The following is a 24,301-nucleotide window of genomic DNA, read 5'->3' as shown; positions in this document are numbered from 1 at the left end:
AATTTGAAACTATGTTCAGACACATGAAAAGAAGCCTTCAGTGCCTTGTTTCCAAGTCAATCTTGGAAAAACTTCTAACCTAAGAGTTGACCTGTGTGGCAGTGAGTCTTGTAGGATAGGGTGGAGCATTCCAGCAGGATAGACAATAAATCCAGCATACTGTTCTCTTCTGTGGCTGTAGGTTGCGGAGTTTTCTGCAGCATTCACTGCAAAAACCAAACAAGCCACTTTGAAGCAGAAGCCAATTACTTTTAGCAGTGTGAGCAGAGTTTAAATTGCCTCTCACCCATGGTATCACTTTATCTGTGTTCCATATGTATGTTAGCAATGGTTTTCCATGCTCCTCCCTGGCCCAGTGTGTAATGCTGCCCTAATCTCTCTCTCTCAGGTTTTGGGGAGTTTTCTGTGCAGGTCCCCTTTCAATTTCAGCTGAGCGCTTAAGCTGCTCTGCAAGCTGCTAAGCAGCCTCTGTGAGCAGTGTTTGATGGGACTGTGGTTTCCCATCTTGCCTTTCCTAACCTGAAGAAATGCTTTCCAAAGCTGGATTTCTATTCCTGCTACTGGGAAATAAGGCAACCAAGTGATTCAGACTTCATGGGAATGAAAAGTGCATGGCACCCCTTCAAGGACAACAGATGAATCTAAAGCACATTTTAAAAAGTATAGATTAGGATGATGTGTCATGTGCTCTGAATTGCAAATAAACCATCTATAGACGTCTTAACGACCTTTTTAGATAGTGCCTGTCCAAAATTGTTAAATTCTGGGGATAGGATTTTAAATTTATTTACTTTTCTGGTAGGAGTTAAAGACCACAGCTTTTGAGCAAGGCTTTTCAAGAGAAATAAATAGCAGATAAGAAAATGCAGCTCAATTAATTTTTATGTGGAGAACAGTAGCAAACATGCTTGAAATGTACTGGCTTTTTATAATGTCACTTTTAAAAAATAAATAATTTTTTGTCATTTAAGGTGTTTTTTCTTTTTTCTTTTTTTTCTCAGAATAGAAATAAATCCCATTTTTCTTCGGTCACAACATCACAACATGCTTCCTTTTTCTCTTTTTTTTTTTTTTTTTTAGTTGGCAATTAGTCATGCAAACTTGTATAAGTGCATTACATTAGAGTTTGTACAGAATATTATTAACCAGATGCACTGCCCACAGTTCATACCTACAGCTTCTGAAAACTACATGCCACAGTGATGGTTGAGTTCCTTTTTTGGAAAAAATTGGCCATTCCATGAGTCAGCTGTTGGAAAGACCCTCATGATTCCAGCTTCTGTCCCACAGTCTGTAAAATTTCTCCTTGATGTCCACTGTGATGAATAGTAACACGAAAACATTTTCTAGGAGAAAAAACTGTCTCTGGCCAGTGACTGATAGATTTGGGAATAAAGGTTGCTTCTCTGAACAGTGTTCTCAATAAAGCCACAAGCAGCTTCTTTGAAAGTCTAAAACTGGTACCACTTTTTGTCCTTGTATTTGAGCATCACCTACAGAGATGGGAAAAAAACCAAACAAATGGCACTCAAACATCACCCTGCATAAGAGAAACCACACATGACCTAGGCCCATTAACTGTCAAACTTCAGAACTAATAAATGCAAAACAAAGCAATATTTCACTACCAATGTCAGCAGGTCTTAAGTCCACTGAGATCTCTAATTTAATTAAAAAAGCATTACCTGCTATTGCTTTTTTTAGAAGATTTTTCCTAAGGAGCTTTAACTACTTCTCTTCTTCAAAAATTAAAGGAATTTGCTTTCTATAGGAATAAAGAAGACACTTATCTATGGAGCATAGGAGATATGCCTTGACTATACAAACTTCTTGTATTTCAGAGCACGTCCTTTCTGCCTCACACTTACAAAAGCCAATAAAAATGTAAAGCTCTTGTCCATAGATGTGATGCACATTAAATGAAAAATGTTCATTTTGGGAAGTATGCCTTGATGTTTAATCTTCAAGAAAAATCACTTTAGTTTTCCCAGTCTTAACAGCATGGGATGGAAAACTTTCCATTTCCACCTCCAAGCACAAAAGCTATTCCTATTCCTGGCAATTCTGATTCTATATAACAGTACCAAAGGGCTGTACTAGTAATATTCTCCTCTTCCCAGTAAGATCTATAAAGGTTCCTATACACTCATCCACCTACCTGCTTTCTGCCCTACTGCATGGATGTGCTGCATTAAGTGGCTTAAAAAAAACAAATCATAACAAATGAGTGAGAAAGGCAAGATGAAAGTGCCACTTTCTAAATTCAGAGGCTAACAACGGATGCTCATTTCTGGAAACGTGAAAGGAAGGGGTGTGCAATGGCGGTTTATTTTTGGCATTCTGATAGTTTGGGAGCAGGAACAATGCTGTGCCAGTTGACATGAGCACACCTCCAACACCAGGACTCGGTGAATGGAATGAAGGGCACTCAGATTTCCTACAGGGAAGCAAAGGCTGGGTCGCAGGGTTGGAAGTTCCCAGTTCCAGGGTGTGGGTGTCAGGGCTCCTACCTCATGTGCATGTTTGGAAAACGCCTCTGCACTGGCCATCATGCTGGCAGTCCTTTCATCCAGCTCGCCCAACTTCTGTCCCCTCTCGTCTAGGGCAATGCGTGCACGAGTCAGGTCCCCAATGACCCCACCTGCAGCTCCTCTCACACCTTCAATCCCACCAGATCCTGGAATGTGCTGGGCGAGGCTGCGAGAGGCTTTTCCTGCTGTGGCCTCGCCAACTGCAAAGGAGAAATGGACAGACAGAGAGACAGGGATGAGCTCCTGGCCCAGCTCTGTCAGGGCTCCTCAATCTTGAGTTGCAGCCTTGCAGCAGTGGCATCATTTGAGGGGCAAGTGGCACATGTGGCAGGCTTTGCTCTGCCACCATCACATCTGCAGTGCAATCATGTGTCCCCCACTCAGCTGATCTGAAATAGCTGCCAAGGTGAAGGAGTTATGGAATGGCAGACAAGGACCCTCCCCTTCCTCTGCTAGGTCAACTTTCTCTTTTCATCAATCATTTACATCTTGTGTAGTGCTCCATTCTTAGATTACAAGGGCAGAAGATCTCTAGAATTAATTTCTGCCCAAAAAAAACCCCCAAACAATAAATCACTCACATAGCTCCTCTCTGTCAAAAGCTTGTCCACTTCCTCCAAAAAGTCCTTTGAGAAAGCCTCTGTTTTGGGCTTCTGGTGTTTCCACAGGAGTAAACAAATCTCCAAGCATGTCCTAGTAAAGCAGAAAAACTCCATGTAAAAGCTTAGCGAGGTGAAAGTGGTTCTAGGTGTTTTCTTGACTATCATTAACAAGCTACATGCACTGAATCTAATCAATTTATTTTAAAAGAGTCTGTTGTGTCAATAGCATGGTGTAGGTGATATTTATGTATTCTGACAAATGCTTGGGCTAATTAGACTCACTCATGCTTTCAAAGAGACTTGGTTTGTCACTGCCCAGTCCCATATTTGTTACCAGAGAAACAAAATTGCAGTTCATACAGAATGAAAATACCAGTGATAAGGACACATTTTGCTCATAACCAGCAGAGGTGACACTATAATTGAATAAACAATTTGTTGTGTATTATTATGTATTTTGCTTTAGTGATTGCCCAGCCAGGCTGGGCAGCCACTCTGCTTTCTTTTTCTATCATACTTGAGTTCAGCGCTTGCCAGCAATTCAGAGTTTGGAGGTTTGTTGTTTAGTTGATTTTTTTCTCTTTAAACAAAATTCATTACCTTCCTACAACCTTCCCCCAACCCGTTAGTGTGCCATCAGCAATGATAAATAAGCACATCGGCTGAAGGCACTGCTCTGGTTCCACATCTTGGAGCAGCAACTCCAAACAAATGTCAGGCTCAGATTTATTTGCAGCAGTATCAGGAAAAGCTGGATCTCTGGAAAAAAAAAACCTGATGGGCAAAGTGTGCAGTCCTATTAGTGTTTGAAACCCTGTGTGTACTGGGAACAGTTCCTGCCCTGTTGCTCAGCTCTGTGTTCACTCAACCAAGCCACTGCAGGCAAATCCAGTTGCTGTGCTGCACACAGTGCTCGCTCCTGGGGGCTGAGTGTGAGGACAGCACTGTGACTCGCAGCCACTGCTCCTCTGCACAGTCACCTGCTCTGGAGAGAAAAATTGCTGCAGCTCTTGGAGCTTAAGTGGAGCTCTCACCCAGCCCAGCTTTGTTTTCCCAGGTAGCAGGTGATACTGGGACATCTGCTTTTTGTACACACAAAATGATCATGCAAACCTTTTTTTTTTTTTTTTTTTGCATAAAAGCCAAGATAAAAACAGCCATAGTCCAGCAGTACAGAGAAGCAAGGGCTGTGTTTCCCTTTGTTTGGTAGTTGCATGATGCTGTTAAGGCTCATTAAAAAAAATAGAAATCTAGCTTGTAACAGCCTCTTGCTGTAGATCCATAGTCTAAGATGCATCAGCCAGACCTTTTGATTATTATAAAATTGGCTCCTTGCAAAATAATCTCCTCTCTGGTGCACAAAAGCTGGTATGCAATGCTCGCTTCTCAAAGTGCCTTCTCAGACTTGAGACAGACAGTGCTGTGATGTGAGTTGAGCAGCTCAGCACGTGTTATTCCCTAGGGCATAATGAGTGCTGGCAGGACCACTTCTTTTATACTTCCATCCTGGCTCACTGCTAATTATATAACCCAGAACTTATTCCCCTTCTTTTTTTTTTTTTTCTTCCTTTTATTATTCATGTTTCTCCCTGTAACCTCTCACAATTCCTTCTCTTCAGTAAATGACATTTTCATTTGCATTTTCATTGTAAAATAACCAAACCAAACTAAACCAGCCCATCTCTACCATTGTAAAGACTTTTTGCCCAGGTGCAGGTGACAATGGATGAAAAAGCCAAAGAACAACCGAGCTGCTGACCTCTTTGTGTTGCAGATAAGGACCTGTAGCACTGTCCTTATCAGGGCCAATTTATCCCTGATGAGTGAAGCCACCATCCTTCCCACACACAGGCACCAGAGTGAGGTGTGAGCCCTACCTGCAGGTTGTCACACATTTCCTGGCTGTACGTCAGGCGCTGGATCTCTGTGGGAGAGCTCAGGTACAAAGCCTGCCCTTCATTAGTGAAACAGAAGGTCCGTGCTATCCTCATGTCTGTGACTGGCAAATAGTTAATGTCCAGCAGCGGGCGAAGGCTGGGCAAGCTGAGGAGAAGCAGATTCCCAGATTAGTCACCAGCTGCCATACATGGTATACCTGCTCTGTTGCCAGCATTTTAAACCAACACTTCACTTTATGCTCTTCATAACTGCAACAGTTTAAGTACAGCTCTAAGCTGAAAAATTGTCATAAAAAATGCTGTATTCCCATTGTATTTTGTTTGCTGACATGGAGAAATTTCAGCGGCCGTGTCTCCATGGCCCTAACACTACTGCTACTGTCTGGATATGGGATGTGCATGTGGCATGGTATGGCTTGTGCCACATGGCTGGGTCGTTTGCAGGGCAAGGCCTGCAGGACCGTCTGTAGGAAAGGGCCTGGCAGGGCCCTGCTTCCACCCTGTGGACAAAGGCTCCAGCATTGCCTTTGCTGTCTTCCAGCTTCTCGTGGTTTGCTGGTTTGGACAGTACTTTCCAAATTTAAATGGCCTGGCCAGGGAAACAGGGTGCAGCAAGGTGAAGGTACAACTACAGGGCCACTGCACAGTCAGCCTCCTGGGGGAGCAGACAAGGGAGGGAAATCAAGTATTCTGAACAGAAAATCTTCAGAACTGTCAAGAGTAGGACTTGGTATTTCACAAAGGATAAACAGAACCCTTTCTATGGCTGAGCTATATACTTCTCTCTACCTGACCCAACACAACAGAGCAAAATTATCAGGGCTTTTTTTAATCATAGTTAAAAATCACTAGCCATCAACTGTCACAGGTAGGGAATTACTAGAAAAGAGCAAGAGCTTGCTTTGCTGTGCATCTGCCTATCTTAACTCCCCATGTGGAGACAGCCCAAGGATTAGGTATGGCTGCATCAAGGCAGGGAATTAAATGCACCCACCAAGGAGTTAATGCAGAGTATCAGGCACTCTGGAGCAAACACAAGTGGAATATGACAGCCCTGTGACACCTTTCTGCGTAGTTTTGCCACAAGATTAGTTAGATAAGTACCTCAGTGTCATGATGTGCCCATTAGCACAAAAGCACGCCAGACAGACGCTGTTACAGAGGGTGACCACATCTGCTCGCAATAAAAAAGACGTTTCGGTGATGTTGTGGACATAAAGACATGTTTGGGAAGGCAATGAGAAGACTTTGGCTTGTTTTTCTGAACAAATGACTGCAAATTGATGATCACCCATATCCTGGGAGGAGGAAGGGGAATGCATGACTAGTTTCCTTTTCCTTGTTTTGTCACCATCATCAGCACTGTGGGGATCCCTCCATACTTCATAGGGCCGATGTGTCAGTGTCCCCATGCAGTCCAAGCACGCAAAGGTCAGCACAGCTCCCTTCAGTGTCAGGATGGTGCCTGCAGAACAGAATTTCCTCTCACTGGCACTGGCACCACAATCAGACTGGTTATCAGCACAGCACAGCTGACATCCAGCTTTTGTAAGCACAGCACACACATTAATCCAGCCAAGGTGGCAATGCATGCTTGCTCAGCTCTTTCTGGCCACATGAAAGGTGAACAAACAGCCTGCCAGTACTGGAAAGGTCTCAGGCAGTTGATATCTATAATGATGGATATAATACATGCTGTTGTTTATCTCTACATTATACTAGTAGAATCTTTAGTCCCCAGTAGTAAAATTGCTCTAAGTCTGGTGACCTTCCAGCATTGGTTTTCTAAATAAAATGAGGTGGGAAACCTGTGCTTCTGTGCATTCTCCATTTTTTGTCCATTTTTAAGCCCATGCTGCCTCTCCTCAGACCTGACCTCTCAGCCCTCTGTTCTCTCTACTACACCATCACTGACTCAGCCAAGGATCTCTCCTGGTACAGCAACCTGCCAACATTTTTGTTTCCTTTCCTGAGCTCCATTCTGCTTCTCTGCAGCTTTCTGATACTAAGACAGCCAAATTGTTTGTAGAATCCCAGACAGAATTGTAAACAGGAATGTATTTTCACAATTTGAGGGAACACTGCTAATTTCTACATCCTCACAAGGAACATATGACTTTGTCTGTTACATAAGGCAATCTTTGGAACTAACACAACCAAAGCGTCTCAGTCCATGAAGTTGTTGGTCCCTCATGAGCATCTATACCTGTGTGCCTTCCACTCAGTGAGTGACCGCTGCTTGAGTTTTTGACATTTCTGCCCCAAAGGCCATACAAAATCATGCAGTTATTGCCTCATTGTACCAAGACAGATAAAAAGCAGGAAAAGAGCTGCACTCTCACCACTTGGTGACACCATGACTGGATCTGACTGCCGTAAGTCGTCACTAGCAGGCAGATTAAGGGATAGGATTATGACCATTCCTAGGCCTGTTCCGACCCAGAGACAGGAGGAAACAGCAGAGTCATTCTTCCGGGCAAAGGACTCCATGAAGTACAAAGCTGTGATTGCCTCCTTTGAGTCCCTGTCGATACTGGACACACTGGAGCTTCGGGAACGGCTGAAGGAGTTTTCTCTATTTTCTGCACAAATAAATACAAGCAAACAGGCATAAATTGGTGTTCCATGAATAGGCACAAAACTGCAGCAAATACAAATTCCCTTCAGAGTACAGAAAATAAAGTTTTCTGAACTGGAGCAAACGTTCTGACCCTAACATGATACAAGCTTGTTACCAGAGTATAATTAAATGTGGAAAATGCTGTCAGACATCATCAGTTAGATCTGCATTAGAAATAGCTGCCTGTTATGGAGATTAGTACGGACTAATTAGAATTTACAACAGCCTTAGCTCAAAGAACTTGTTCTAAATGGCATAAAATAATTTTAGTCCTATATGTTATCAATGCATTTAGAATTAATCCATATATCTCATTGCTACAGGACATGAAGGGAGATGCCATTACCAGCTTCAGAGCACGTGTGCCCTGCTCTATTCTTGTTGCCATCACTAAGATGTTCTAGTACTGCATTCACAGCTGTCATTTATTGTGAAGCTAATAATAACTGCTCCCTGGGGAAAAGACACCCATTGCTGAACTGAACCTAGTCTCTAAAATGTCTCAGGGTACAAATCCCTCTGGCTTCCCAGGGAGTGAAGTGAGAAACTGCACTGTGCCCTGCAGAGTGAGCTGACACTGCCTAAGCTTCAGCAGGCAACATCAAGGGCCAGCTGGAGACAGCTCTCCCCAGTGCAAGTTTCTAGGTACAGAGACTCTCTCTGAGCTTTTCAGAGAGGGGTAACAATGAACAGGCTGAGGAGCTCTGCTTTGCTTTGGCTGGTGCCAGGCAGGAAGCATGAAGCTGTGTGAGGGAGCTCCTGGCATTAGCAGGAACATCAGAGGCTATAAAACACAGAGGGCTAAAAAGTTCCTGAAGAGTCAAGGAGCCAGAGGGAAGATGGGAGTAGGACTGGATGCTGCACAGTCCTTGCAAAACAACTTATGCCAGTGCTGCTCTTTACCAATGTGTAGTTAAAAATGGGATCAGATCATTGGAAACCCCACATGCTCTTTTGCAACAGTTATAACTAGAGGAGAAGAAATAGTTGAAGGTTCTGCATCTGAGATAAAGATCTTGCTCCTGAACCTATCATTATGAAGCAGATCAGTATTTGTCCTTTGTATAGCTCAGAAGAGAGTCACCTCTTCAGAGCCAATAGAAGTGTCTAAAACAGGAATAGCTTCTGCCATGAGTGAAGAATAAAATTAGAAAATTACTTTCTCAGATACTCCAGCTTAAAACTGAGCTAATCCTTACACTGTATACATGGTTCCTGTGCTCCACCAGAGCCAGTGAATCTCTTCCTCAGACAACAAACTGCAGTGTTGTGTTCCCCTGCCCAGATGTCTCAATGCAAAGTCATCCCTCCACTGGAACTCCCTGGAAAAGACTGGAGAGAACCAGGGCAATGCACTGCTGGAACCACACCATTTCTGCATGTGCTTCTGCCTTAAGTGTTGACACACAGGGTTGGGGCAGATTGTCCCACTACTCTTTTACACTTGGGCTGCCTTCTATCCTTTGAGGACATCTGTAGCTTATTAAAGAGTTTCACAGGACAGCTGCTCCTGGCACTTCAGTTCCACTCTCATGGAAGAGAAACTTGTGTCTGCTTGACCTTTCAAGTGCTGCCCTCGCTCCATTTCCACTTTCATGTAAGCACTGTTGTAGCTTTCTTAAGCCCAAGCAGTTTGTACTCCTGCAGGGAACAAGTCGGCCCAGCTCCTTCCTGAGCACTGACAGCTGCCAGGTAAAGAAAGGAAGACAGTAATTTCAAGGCAGAAATCATCAGGGCTCCATATGTATATATATATTCTCCCAAAAGGTACCTAATCTTTAATAAAAATGCTATTATGTAATTAGTCTTCTCTTTAACAGGTGTATCTCAGTCACATAAAATTAAAAAATGGTGCTGCTCAAGCTAAGAAAGATGTTGAAAGGACAAATGCAGTAAGTGTAGGCGACACACACAGAACTTAAAATATATGATGCTCCATTTGCATGTGTCATCAAGCTTTCTCCCTCCCTAAATTAACAAGAAATGTTCCTCACTCCTGTGCAGTACAGTTAACTAATACATTTCTGCAAAACTGACACTAACAGATAAAATCTTTAGGACACTTTTGGGAACATACTGTGCCATTTTTTATTAAATACACTACTCAAAATTAAATTCTAAAGATCAGCAAGACATATGCCAAGATTTGAAGTCATTAAACATATCTGAACAGTGAAGTCTGCAACTGCTATGTGACTTTATTGGCTGGCTCTAAAGCAAGGTAGAAATCTCTCCTCATTTTAGATTTCAGGATAAAATTTAGTTAGTTGATCCCTGGGACTCTTTTCTCAAAGACATTCTACCCCAAATTCTTCATTTAGAAAGCACTCCATTGTATCCTGGGGAAACACAAAAGCAGTTTCCTTGGGAAGTTTAAAAAAAATTTCCAAATCCTTTCCTAGTTTGATTTCTATGTCTTAAAATAACATCCCATCTTCTCAAAGTTGACCTGCCAGTCTGTAGCAATCCTGAACCCAACCACCATATTCCAGGTTTTTTGTTCTATTTTCCTTTTCTCACCCTGCATGATGGATGTAGCAAGAATATCAGCTTCAACTTTCTCCAGGAATCTGAACTAGAACAACTTCCTTGTAACATAGGCCAAAGTTGATTTGGACTCTGTGCTTCAGTAAGGGGACAGGACATTAACCTGTGAGAAGCTCCTCAGAAGTTTCTGTCTTTTCCTCTGGAGAACATCCTGCTACATGGCACTGTCTCATAAATGTGCTCCTGTCTCTAGATTGCTTCCTGATTTAAGGAAGCCCACTGTTCCACAGGCACATATCCAACTCCCAGGATCCATTAGGTCCCACACAGCCTCTCAGAACACCACATTCTTTTTCTTCTTCCTCTCACACACCCAGATTTCTTGGGGTGTTCTTTTTTTACTCCTATATAGGTCTCCAGCTTGTTTCTGCAGCTGGTAGCAGAAAGCACCATCAGAGGGATCCAATGGCCCTTGAGAGCTAAGTAGTGACTGTAATTTGGGTTGATGAAAAGCTCTGAGCTAAAGCATTATTACCTACAGTCAGTGCATTTCAAAAAGTTATATTCCATGGGTCAAGGCCACACAGAATAAACACCACTGCTGTCTGAAGAGTAGCTCTGCTTACTTCAAAATGTTTTCACTCAACCCCATCCTATGCACGGTTTGGGTTAATGAGCTGCAAATGGAAACTCAGGAACCAACTTCCTTTGTGACACTGGACTGATTGTTAAATTTGTGCGGTGAGCCAGCAGCATACAAACAGAAACTTTTACAAACAGAAGCAACCAAACCTCTCTAAGCTGCTTCCCACCTCATGAAAAAACACACAGGACACTTCAATGCATGCTCAGGTTAAAAAGGAAGCCGGTGCTTTTGAGTCTTCCCTTTGTTCATCCATGTGTGAGCAGCTGCTCATCATGTGAGGATGTTCTGATCACATGGAAGTGCTGGAGCACTGGAAATGCAACCCACTACCATAAAGGCACATGCTTTGAAAAAGGACAGAAATGACTGAGCCAAACACCATCACAACATTTATACAAAAGCAGTCCTGGACAGCTGTTCCAGGCCCTTCCTTGCCTGACAGAGTGTCCTGTTACAGCACACTGGTGTCTAGGGGAAGATTTAATTTAGGGTTTGGGAGTTTTCTGAGAATTTAAAAGATTGTTTGAGCAAATGGTTCCATGTCTTTCAACTGCCACCTGTACAGAGCAGAGGTTGCAGGGATTTTCTTTTAACTTATTTTTGCTCAGCAGAAGTAAAACCAGAATATCCTCACTTTCCCATGGAATTAAAAAAACCCACACGTATGCTGTGCTCAGGGGAATATTCTGACTTGTCTATTCTCAGCTGCACCAAAAGCTTTGTAAGGGGAACGCATCCTCACATATCATATCTTCCAGGAAATTGTTACTGGGATTTTTATAAAACAATGGAATTAGGACTAACATAAAGTGATTTTCTTTATGAAGTTAGGAATCAGGAAAATAAAAGTATCACGTGTTAAGAGGAATGACAATACCCAAACCTACCAGCGACAAAGATCAACATTTTCATAGCAAATATTTACATTCATTACTGAAGAGTTTTGCAATTGATCGTCGGTGTCTTGGATGCTATTTTTAGGTTCTTTTGTAGTTTTAAAGTAATGAGTAATTGATCTGTTTATGAAATATATGCAAAAATTGACCCTTTTGACATGGAAATCAATATATTCTGGAAAAAAAAAGAAAAGTGGAATGGTTTATAATCTCCTTTCTTGGAGAACTCTAAAAGTTTTAATCCCAAACACCAACCTAACAGAGGCCAATGGAGCTATTTAAAACATGCCAGTTTAAGACCATCATCTTACATTTTAAGAGAAATCTGTCACTTTCAAAATTTTGTAGTCAGGAAAGCATTCAAAGCTTTGAATGTCAAGGGAAATATACAGTAAAGGAATTATACTTACAGCATGAATTTGTGCACAGTAACAGCGCAGGGACAGAGACCAAACATGGTACTGATGGCAAGTTTCCCTAACATTATGCTGCGGTTATGCAGCTTGCAGAGCATTCCAACCACGGTGGCTGTGTCTGTTCTCTCATGGATCTCACCATGGATGGATGCTTGACCCTCACCAGAGAAAGTTCTGAAATGTATTGCCCTGAAGTTGCTACAATTAAGGCAGTATAACCTGAAAGGTTTCATGGAATTCCCACTGATACAACACTAATGGAATGGATGGCAAATAAAGGCTTGAAAGAGAAAATAGATTCAAGACAGTAGACCTGGGTCTTTTGTATTTCCAGAATATAGTAAAGTTGAGGCTTATATTTTAGTTTAGTAAGTTTTAAAAACAGAAGGGACTGTCAGGGCAGAATTATTCTCCATGTTGAAAAAGTGGAAATAGTTTCTATAAAAATGCAAAAGATCTTTGTAGTAAGAATCTATCAAACTTCCATATTTAATGGGATTAATCACTTCCTTTGACTTACACAAGCAAACTCTATTTACATTAACATCACTAAAAGCTCAATTTGGATTTATCTTATGAGATTGGACATATGTTTTTTAATCAAAGACATCACAATTCTCTAGAACTGAAACCCCAGCCTGAACTATCCATTCTGCTGAAGCATCCTTCATACCACTGATGGTTCATGAAAGAATCACTTGTATAACCTTTATACATGGAAGTACCCAAGGATAACATGAAGACAAAAGGCATAATGGCATGGCAACAGGACTGCCTCCACACCTTTCTCACCTGGGCCACCCATGGTGCTGGGGATCTCAGCTTCATCCATAGACTGTCATTGGGTGAAAGTTCAGAGATCTGCAAAACCTGAACCTCCAAGGGCACTGGAGTGGAAGAGGCAGGCTAAGGGAAGTGACCATGGATATAGGAAAACACTTTGTGTTGATTTGAAGTGATGGCTAGCAAGAAAAAGAAGCTAAATTTGAGTACGCAGGGCATAACTCGAATTCAATATGCCTAGAGTATAGAGTGAAACCAGCTTCACCTGGAATCAAATCATCATTATGATTATCAAATCATTATGACTAGACATTTTCTGACTGTAAGAGCAGCAATATTTTCATTGAGTTGGTTGTTTTAAAAACAAGAAAAATTTGCAGATTCTTGTAAGAAATCAAGTCAATCCTAGTGGAACCTAACAGAAAATGTACTCCAAGGCTAGTAAGAAACACACTTTTTAGATATAGAACAAGTCCTCTCTGCAACATTTTTATCTGCTTCTCTGCACAGACAAGAAATATGGTGACAAACAGAACAGTTAGTCGGGACTGTGGTTTACATAGTGACTCTAAGTTTTTTCCTGCTATACAAGTCTTACCAATTACACTGATGGCAAAATAACTTCAAACACTATCAAAATTGAAATGATTTACAGGAAGAACCAACACCATCAGCCCCTCCCTAAGAAATCAATCAATCAATCAATCAATCAATCAATCATTCAATGGTCTTTTCCATGTGGTATGAAAGTCCAGTTATGGAAAGCCAGGGCACTCAGGGGCCTCGTGAAGCGTGGCCCCAGGACTGCTGTGCCATGCTCAGGGAATCAGGCAAGCATCACTCTGGCTTGACTGCTTAGGCAAGGAATTTTACCAGAAATTATCCACTCTGCAACATGGAGAGTATTGGCAAAAGGAATGTGCTACAGAAAATTAGCTGTTCTGAAAACCTACCAGAGAAGCAATAATCTCCTCAGAGAATTAATTTCTGCAGTTAACTACCCTTGTGATCAAAATGAATCTCCGTCTTTCTTAAGTCAGGCTTCTGCCTTAGTAATTTATGTCCTGTCCTTTTCTCAAGAGATGCAGACAGCTGATTATTCCCTTCCTCTATGCAGTAACCTGCCACACATTTGAATAATTTTGTGCTTTTTTCACAATATTTTTCTAGATCAAGCAACCAGGTTATTTTTCTGTTTCCTTGGAGGTCTAGGAAGCACTGCCTTAAAAACCACACCAACCATTCTCTTGGCCACCATTACCTATCTGACATCCACATGTGGGCTTCAGACTCAACAGACTCAAGAAAAAAGAAGAGCCAGTAATAAAAACAGAAACCTCCCTCTTCTACCCCCACTTTGCCACAAGGCAAACCTCCTGGCCCCATCTATTCATCCAGTGCAAAAACACCCCATGTGTTATGGATACAGCACTGCTGGAGATGGCTTCACAGCACAGCTGTAACTGACAGATAAAAAATGATATAAATTTTATATAAATTACACAGCAAACACTGCAATGCTCATCATGACAGCAGGTGAGTCTGCTTCCTCAGGCAGTGGCCTTTTTTCTAAGATAACTACTCAGTAGTGTGTTTCAAGACCTCAACTACAGCACACTGGACTTATCTGGAAGTTTCCATCAGGCTATCTAAAAGTTTTTTTTTAATGGCAATTTTAAAAAATACTTTTGATTAGTAAAAAAAAGTTTAAATTATATAGCATATATCAAATACTGTGTATTTTCCAAAACAGATTGGACAAAATCATGCAGATGCAAGAGTAACTTATCCCTGAATAACTGTAGTCATCCTATACATATAAACACAAAAGAAAAACTTCAGGTATAAGAGCATAACTGGATCAGTTAAAATGGAAATTGTGTTGCACTTGCCATAGAATTTTGATAAGGTTAATAAAAATAATAACTACTTAAGTGGTTTGTTTTGCCAGCTCACAGTGATGTTTCAATTCAAGTGCTCTGTATCAAATTTTAACTACATTTAACCAAATGAGTTAATCCAAAAGCTAAGTGCTAAAACGGAATTGTTTTAAAGGAAAGCTAAAGTAAATTCCAAGTTTTTGTTCTTAGTATTCCTAAAGAATTACAATGAACAGCAAAACCTTGCTAGGATTCCATGTTCAGAGGCAATTTTGTAACACCAATATGTAAATGGCCTTTCTAGACAAGGTGATCGGGCTTAACTAATTAAAAACTACATAACAGGGAATGAAAATAATAGTAAAAAAAAAGGAAGACAGTTTTCTATCATTGCTGCTAGAAGTAAATTAATTGCCAAATACAACTCTTTGTTGTATTCACTCTGTCTTTATTTTCTTCCCATGATGTATAATGGAACCACAGATGGACATGTGTATGCAGAATACCCAGATTTCTGTATGGATGCAGACAAAGAGAAAAAAATGGCAGACTTGGCCAGCACAAACCAGAGAGAAACCTTTGAAGAATGCAAAATGGATTAAAAAAAAAAGTATTTGTAAAAAAACAAAAAAACCCCAACAACTAACAACCTATAACCAAGAAGTATCAAATCTTAAAGACTTCCACAAAGCAAGGAGAAATGCGTGCCAGCATGTGCATCTGTGCACACATCCATGCACCCACCAGCAATACGAGTATAACCACACTGAGCTCCCTTCCACAGCAATTTTATTCTTATTCTTTAATGCCACTGTTTTCTTTAATTTGGGGTTTTCTTAAATCTAAAATTGCAATTAAAAATTCAAATGAAATACATATTTTGTTTTCCTATGCAGAAAAAACCCAGATATTTGGGATCTATTCACCTACACTGCAATTCTTGATCAGATTGGGATCTCTGCAGGTTTAAAAATGATGATGTTAGCTCTTATGCTGAGATGGACTATTTTGGGTCAGTGCCACAGTGCAGAAGCAAACAGTACAGCCACACATTTTCCCAGGAAGCTAAACAAAAATTTAATCCTTATTTCAGTGTTTCTGTGAAGACCTGCAGAAAAAATTGGGTGCTAGTCAGAACCCAGAGCTGGAACAGACCAAAAGATGAGCAGTGCAAATGGCTACAGGCTTCAAACAAATCCACTATGCTTGGAGACAAAACACATTCCCATTCTACAGGATGTATCAAGGATCAGAATCTTTGTAAGGATTTTATTGGCTAAGAACAATTTGCATTCATGTGTATTTTTTATTACTGTTTAAGAGCACAATGTTAACTTGATAATAAAAAATGTAGTTTATACTCTGTGCAAGAAAGCCTTATTAAAGAAATATAAATACTAACTCCTAAAATCTCAAAAAACTTCTTCTCAAAAGGGACTTGAAGTTTACATTTTAGAAATTCAGCAATGGAATTTCCTGTATTTGTGAGTTTGTTTACAATGCCAATGAATTCTTATATTATCTCAAGAAATATACTGCTTAATCAAAAGTATGTGAAAACAAGATTGGTTAGAATCAGTGATTATGGAATCACAGAATAGTTTGGGCTGGAAGGAACCTTTACAAGACATCTGGTTCCAACCCACCTGCAACAAACATGGACAGTTTCCACTAGGTCAGGTTTCTCAGAGCCCTGTCCAATCTGACTTTGAATGTTTCCAGGGAAGGGGCATCCATCACCTCTGTAGGCAGCCTGTTCCAGTGCCTCACATAAAAAGAATCTCTTCCTTATAGACACGCTTCCTTATAAATACGCTATTGAGAATTTGCAAGGTTCTAATTTTTTGCTAAAATTGCATATAGAATATTAAGAAACTATAGAATTTTTTACTACAGCCATGAGAGTGGTGCATTTATGAAAACAGAAGATACTGAGACAACATGCAACATTTAAAAAAGCATAAAAGAGGATGATGAGGAGACTGGGAAAAACATAGGTCTAGGCAGTAACAGTTATGATGCACTACTCCTCTGCTACTGCGACTTGGCTTTTGAATTATTCTGCTATGAATGTGGGAGAAATATCAGTACTATATGAATCTGAGCAGTTTGCAATATTTCAACCAGCAGACAACAAGACAACTACCCTGCCTTTCCCTCTCCCTTCCCCCATTTCCTTCCTATGATTCATCATTGCGAAGACATTCTTCAAAAATGTTTGTCTATATTAGGAATCCTTCTGCGGTAGAGGTGAGAGTCAGCAAAATCTTGACAATCAGCTCACTGGAATGAAGTCAGAAGAGTTTATTGTGTGAAGTTTGTTGAAAATGGACTTGATGAAAATGCTGGAAACACAGTTCCTATTGTACCAAGAGGTCAGATTAGAGTAAGTAGAGTTAGAAATCCAATACAAGGGGAGAAGATTAATTTATTATTCTAATATATATCCTATGATTATTCACCAAAATGTATTATCTTTTTAATCAAATCACATAGAAGAGGTTGTAAAGAGCAGGAACTGGAAGCATTATTAAAAAAATCTCCAAGTACTACCTAAAAAAGGTAAGAACCATTTACTCCCACCCAAAGGCTTTTTTTTTTTAATGTCTAAGAAGTCCTTCTGTGATAGCAAACTCTAATCAAAATTCTACTCTGGTAGAATAATAAAACCTACAAATTCTAACCTGAAATGCTACATTTCTGGAAAGGACATAAAATATGTATCTGGACTCACTTCATGAGAATATTAAAATAAATGAAATAATTTCTTGGGAATACATCTATTGTTTGTTGCAGCATATGCTCCTAAGTAGCCAATACATTCTTAGCAAAGAGGGGAATCTTTTCATTTTATTTTGGTACGGCTCAACCAGAAGATTTCGATCAAAGCCATTTTCACATTAGAGAGAAAATTCTTATTCTCAGTATATTCTTTCTCAAATCTTTTAACTTCTCTTCTTCCTTTTCCCTCACCCAGAATAAGAATCTTTAAAGCATCGTGCCACCTTCCACCATACTGTTTAGTAGAAAAACCTTTAGAAAAACATCAAACCATGTTTGACAGAACAGTGTGTCTAGAAATTCAAGGTACATGAAGAGCTGTGGAATGCCAGCCATTCCAGGCAGATCAGGCAGTAGAACTAGAACTCAAAAAACTAATACCACCAACTGAGAAATAGTTTAGACTAGCTGGACAGAAGGCTTTGCTTTACTGAGAGACTACTGATAATCAGAAAATTATTTTAGTCAACTGACCTGCTGAAAGGTGACTTGTACACAAATCCACACACCCAAGGACAAACTCCAACCATGCTCCATCACATTACATGCTAATATAAATTATTCTGGAGATTGTCTGGCTTGCTCTTGCAACAGTCATTTCACTAATTTTACTGAAAGTTTTAATACTGTTTAAGTGATACTTTTAAATAGGAATTTTTAATGTCAATTAATTAATTTACTTCTCAAGCCTGAAAAGAAGTCAGATGATTATCTCTAAAAGAGATACAGTTTTATATTAAACTTGATAGGTATTGTAACTAGCTATGAATAACATAAAGCGAATCTTTCATTACACAGGTATGCAGAAAGCAACATCATGCTATTGAAGTATCACTGTATTACAAAATGTTTTGTACACAAGAGTCAGTGGGACCTTAGGGGGGCTGTGGGCTCTGCCTCTCAGTAACCCTATTTATTCTGGGAGGATGGGAGGGAAGAAGAAAAGAAGCATAAAAGGATTAAGGTAATACTGTGGCCTTGACAGGTACAAGTAGTGCTGATACTGCAGTGCTATCTGCATACAAGAGTTCCAGAAGAGTTTGGTACTACATAGAAAGAAGAAAAATACTGAGCAATAGTAACTACTGTGGCAGTGGTATATTTTCCATCAGAAGCTGTTATATGGCAGTGTTACTTACCATGTTTGTGTGGCACATAAAAAGAGCTATATGAAAGGGTTATGCTATGTTCATAATTGGTCATTATTGTGGAGGAAAAAATTTGCTATTTTATGTTACCATAAAAATTAAAAATTCAAGTCTTCTAGCCATGTGCCACTAATAACAAAGGCATTTGAAACAATTAGTATTTAAAAATACAAAGGTAGACAATCTGAGTGATATAATTCCTCTTGCTCTGTCTTCATGAACAGGTGTGGAAGTTAGGGAGTATTGGTTCCAGCTGTAACTTCAGTGCAGCCACTCCTGCAGATGGGGATATTAGGATACAAATGCTCCTCACAAGAAGAGGATTAGGGTCATGGTGTTGCTGATTACCTATCACAGTTTAAAGTGTTAGTTAGCTCTAGGCAATAATCAAGATGAGGATCCTGCTGAACTTATTCCCTTTCACACTTGGTGAGAAATTCACAAATATCTGGAAAAACAGTCATTGCCACCCACCTTCTGTGGTGACTGGGAGAGAAATCTCCATGCAGGCTGCAGACTGGGCTTTCCTGAAGGGGGGCCTGCCAGGCCCTCGGCGGTTTGCTCTCGACACATCTGCACTGGAAAATCGTTTGCCTGAACTGCAGCTCTGGGATGTTGGGCTTGTACAGTGACCATTCACGTGATCTGGAAAGTGAATGCAACAAATGCCACGTTAAGTGTCAGCTCCCAAGATTCAGAATGGAGGAGAGATGTATGTTCTGATACTTGAGAACGGGTTAAATCAAATCTTCTGTGATTTGTTTTACTAACCCATCACAGGTATGTAAAAAATAACTCACTATATCTTTAAGGCATAGTTTGAAAAAACCCAAGGGCCATAGAACTCGTATGTATTCTTAGAGCTGCAAATCCCACAGCATTTTGCTGACCTATGCACACAGGCATTCACCAAGGTACTACAGGTAACATTGGCAGCCTGCTGTTTTGTCTCCTAAGAGATGCCCAGTCAATTTGAATGTTTTCTTTCCTTTTTGCTCCCATTAGAACTGCAAGTGTCGTTTACTGTAGGGTAGAATTCAGAACTAGACATCTTCTCTGCCTGATTCAAAGCAGCATGATACAGACGACTATTTGAGATAATTACAAAACTAGCCTTAGTATTGTTAAGTATTTTATTCTTTATGTATCACATAGATTTATTTTACTTCTAAGACTGCTGACCAATTGATTTTTCTGCTACAGCTCTTTAGAAATGAGGCCATGGTCAATCTGCACAATGCATGTTGCTGTCTCATGGGGTGGGAAACAAACCATCCCTGCTTCAAATATATACTACATTTGTCTGTTCTTTGTAAACAGGTCTTTAAACCATAACATCCACTGATGAGGGCTTGGATCAGAGTTCAGAATTGGACTGGACTGTAAAATATTCATGCGATATTTTTCTTCCTCTGTAATGCCAGGCAAGACAACGTGAGGAGAATTACCAAACACAATTTCCCCTTCAACATATGAATGTATGCACATCCAGGTCTAAGTGGATTATTTTTGGTCAGCAGGTTATTTTAAGTAAACAGCAGGTAAAAAGCAAAACATTATGAGCAAAATGTTCGGGTCATGCAAGCACACTTGAGTATTTTAATCAAAACTGTAAAAGCTCAACACTATTGGTAGGGACAATCTTGGGGTTTCTGCCTTAATTTTATATGTTGGGTTATTTACATCTAAAAATTATCTTAGTCTTTAAGAGTCCACATTTAATTATCATATTCAGTCAGCTCTCTTTGTTTTGTATTGTATCCTAGGAAAAGATGAATGTTCCTGTACCAAGATAAATTTATTTCTCAGTTACCATGCATGATAGTGTACATTATGAAAAACTATTTCTATATTTACTCAATATTCTGGTCCTATACTGAATACAGTGTATACTGTGGTACATGTAGTCTTTGAATGTGCAAGTCATGTCCTTCCCATGTGAAAACTGTTCACTCTTAATGTACAAAAGTAGAAAAAAAATGTTCAGAATTATAGATTAGAAAGCAATTTAGTATCTGTACTGTGTAACAAAATACCTCTGTAGGAGACACAACTTCATGATTTGTGTCATTTTTCATTAATACACGGCTATTAAATGAGCTAATAGCAGATGTAAAACTGATGTGGATAACTCATTCAATTTTTAGTTAGGAAATTTTCCAAAATTTGCTGGAATTTGTATATTTCAGTGGAAAGTCCTTTGAGAACCAGGGCTTTGTTCAAGGCCACAGGCTGACTATTCAAGCTCAGCAACAGACACATCCTCATCCAACTGCTTCCTTTCTTCAAAATTCAGTTTGTGGGAAGGTGTTTCAGCATGATATCTAATTATCTCCAGGGGGAATCCAAGGAAGTGGTGAGGAACATAACAGGGTGAAAAAAAATCATATTCTATAGAAACATCAACAACTTTTGTGAGTCCTCTCCCCTGAGCACTGTACAGAATGGCCAGAGCACATGCAAACCCCTGTTAACTATGCCATAGTTTAAGAGGAAGGCTGCTATGTTTCTCTAAATATTGGTTTGTCTCAGTTAACTTCAAAGGCCCACATGAAATCATCATTAGGATCTGGGCACCTAAATCCTTTTAGCTGTTTTGACAATGCTTTTTTGAATAAGCAAAGCCAGTTCCTGGGAAGAAAAATCAGGCATCATCCTAGAAGCTATGGGGATATCCCTTCAAGTATTGAAGTTGGTGAAATATTAGTGGATGCTATAACAATGAGCAAAAGAGGGAATTTACTGATCAACTACAAACTTGTCTGTATTTTGACACTGTTCTGTTCCTCTGATTAGATGAAACTTTTAAAAATGTCTGCAAGAAGAAATGCAGTCTTTAAGCTTTAGTAAAAACTAAAGCTTGTACAAAGAGTAAGATAATTATAGGAAACATGACTGCATTGTTGGATTTTTTTTTTTCTTGTGGAGAAACTGAAAAGAATCCAGCAGATAAAGACCACTCAAATATATGGGAAAATTCCATGTATATATTTAAAAATTAACTACTCACATTTTGTTAATGCTATAAGCTCTGTGATACAAAACAGTTCTAAAGAAATGCTACATGCTGTTTAAGAAAGGGTTCCTTTACTGCATTGTCTGAAAAAGATGAAGTGTGCAAGAAAAGTGACAAGAAAAAAAACCAACACTGCTTTTCTACATTCTCTTTCTAAGAGAGAATGATAATGTTCAAGCTCTCAGCCTTTCAGAATGACTGCTATGATTTTCTACCCCTCTGAGGCCTGAATCACCTGATTCTCCTTTGCCATGACAGATGTCTCCTAGCCACCCCAAAGAACATGTACAGGAGGCTTGTAAAAACAGTTTTTTTCCCAGCTTTGTCTGACTCGTAAGGAAAGGCAACATTTTAACTTTTGTCCTTGCTGGATTACTGCTTTTGTCACATGGTCACTGGGGCTCTTCTCAGCTCAGAAATATTAATTGATTTGGAGCATTAGTTGATATCAGGGACATGAATGTTGTTCTTAAGCAGCAATGCAGATTGCTCTGTGCTATTGACACAATACTGCAGCAGCTCCTCAATCTCTCTTCTTCTGGAGGAGGCAAAGAACAGTTGTTGCTGAAGAAAATACTGCACAAAATACCCCCTTTCTACCACAGCATTTGCCAACACCTCGGACCACTTCTCATGGGAGTTACTGCCCATGAGGTGAAGGGAATTGGAATTATCCTCTCCAGTACTCCTAGAACCCTTTACTCAGTCCCACACTAATGCAATATATTTGGGCATCAGGGTTTAAGGGAGCTTATCGTTGAAGCAGTCTCCAAACTATGTAAGAGCCATCCCACTATGCCAAGGGCAGCAGTCTTGTCTACTCCCTGTGAATAGTGAACTAAATGGCCCGGGCTCAGTTTGTAGCTATTCTGATCATTAATTAAAAAATTTAGGGCTCATGCAAGCCATTGGAAGTAACCATAGGGAATTACCCCTTTAGTCCATTTAATAATAATTTAACAGCATTGGTTTAATAAAGCAGCAGTCAAACATTGTATGTATATATGATGTATTAAACTATATAAAAGTTCATGACATAAAATTCCATAATGTTCTCCACGTGCTGCTTCTACAGTGCAGTTCATGGTTGTTTGCTTTTGGCTGAGCCCATGGAATTAAAAATACTTACCCATATGAATTAAAAACGCTTTGTCTGTCCCCATTACCAAACACTAGCACCATTCAGTGCCCTGTGCACCCCACATGCTTTAAAACAGAAAGAACTATGCTGGATGTAAGGCAAGAGTGTCACAGAAAATACCAGCAGGATGATGAGATCAAAAGGAACTGAAGAAGTAATATCAGTTACTGTGAACCTGATGAAACTACTGAGAGATGTGATGTGCAACATGACAGCAGCAAATTTGCAGGGCAGCCTCAAATTAAGCTAAATTTTTTTGAAACATGTTGCACAGGGAGAATATTCTATATGCACATGGTGATTTTAGTTTACACAAAGTAACATGCATACCCTACACAACCTGCCTGACTGCAAACTTAGAACTTTTAAACAACTTGGTGATCTCTGAAAAAAGCAAAAGAGACCAACAATTTACCACTAAAAAGATGAACACTTGTTAAAGCCAAATATCAATGAAAATGGCAGGAAGAAAGAAGCACTAATTTGCAGATAGTGCCTAGCAATTTTTTACACTTGACACAAAAAATCAGGAAAGAATATGAGCAACCAATTCTTTCAATTCTAAAAAAAGGGATAAATTCAAGCAGAAAAACTAGCTGAAAACCTTCTTACTAATAATTTGAAAAGAGGCTGAGACAAAGGAATGTAATTATCCATAATTAGAAGCATTATAATACCATTTTAAGTTGTACAGAAGTAATCAATAAAAGAGAAGATGAGAACCAGAAGAAAACCAGAGAAATGCTTTAATATGGAGTGGAAAGAACCTGAAAAATAAGTCTCAGAGAGTCTTCTCAACAACAGTTGAAGAAAACAATATTTACCGTTAAAGTGAAGAAAAATCCATCTCTTTCCACTGGGGAATTTTCGTGTATTACCAATAAATGATTATGGTGGTGACTTATGGATATGGTAAATGTAAATGAGATTGATAGTACTGATAAATTTAATCAGCATATGCAGCTTGATAATGAGGATGCCTTTGCAAGAGCAAACAGAGCTCTGAAGATTGCAAGATTGGATCAAGTTTGGCTGATGGGAAATTAGATTTTACTAAGTAGAAATGTAAAGTTTGTCTGTTTGATGTTTAACCTGATGATTGTAGTAAAATATTACTAGCCTTCCTGAAATGGTATATAAACACATGTAGGTCTAAAAATTGGATTCTGATCACTATTCAGTCGTACCTGTCTCTCCCTCATCGTCAATAGCGAGTAACCTTTATTTTTGCATAGCAAAGAGATACACATTAGAATTGAAAAAAAGAGCAACCTCAAAACTGTACAAATGGCCTGAAGAACAGTCTCATGTTTACCTGAAAATAATAAAAAATACTGTAATAGTGTGAATATTCACTGGTGAGAACACAGATAGATAACATAAAATTTGAGAATTTTAAGGAATTTATTTAAAATAAATTTCCTTTAAAAGTCAGAATCACAAATTGCCATTGGTG

The 24,301-nt window shown here is 39.6% G+C and overlaps 1 protein-coding gene and 1 long non-coding RNA gene across 7 annotated transcripts in view; both read right to left on the bottom strand.

Annotated features, from left to right (window-relative positions):
* STXBP5L (syntaxin binding protein 5L) overlaps positions 1 to 24,301 on the bottom strand; it is a 195,308-nt gene continuing 171,007 nt past the window's right edge. For all 6 annotated transcript variants that reach the window (XM_079305321.1, XM_079305323.1, XM_079305324.1 and 3 more), the window contains 7 exons: positions 19,163 to 19,333; positions 7,374 to 7,613; positions 6,136 to 6,496; positions 5,011 to 5,176; positions 3,113 to 3,224; positions 2,511 to 2,731; positions 1 to 1,493 (listed from right to left, as the gene is read on the bottom strand). In XM_079305321.1, the coding sequence (XP_079161447.1) occupies positions 1,452 to 1,493; positions 2,511 to 2,731; positions 3,113 to 3,224; positions 5,011 to 5,176; positions 6,136 to 6,496; positions 7,374 to 7,613; positions 19,163 to 19,333 (1,313 nt within the window). In that variant the 3' untranslated portion in view covers positions 1 to 1,451. The remainder of the gene's footprint in view (positions 1,494 to 2,510; positions 2,732 to 3,112; positions 3,225 to 5,010; positions 5,177 to 6,135; positions 6,497 to 7,373; positions 7,614 to 19,162; positions 19,334 to 24,301) is intronic.
* LOC306802245 lies at positions 9,407 to 10,897 on the bottom strand. Its single transcript, XR_013774322.1, has 2 exons — positions 10,427 to 10,897; positions 9,407 to 9,990 (listed from the first exon to the last, which is right to left on the bottom strand). It is a non-coding gene; the product is annotated as an uncharacterized lncRNA (long non-coding RNA).

This window comes from Erithacus rubecula (assembly GCF_903797595.1).
Source record: "Erithacus rubecula genome assembly, chromosome: 1".
NCBI lineage: Eukaryota > Metazoa > Chordata > Aves > Passeriformes > Muscicapidae > Erithacus > Erithacus rubecula.
This window is presented reverse-complemented; position numbering and strand designations above follow the sequence as displayed.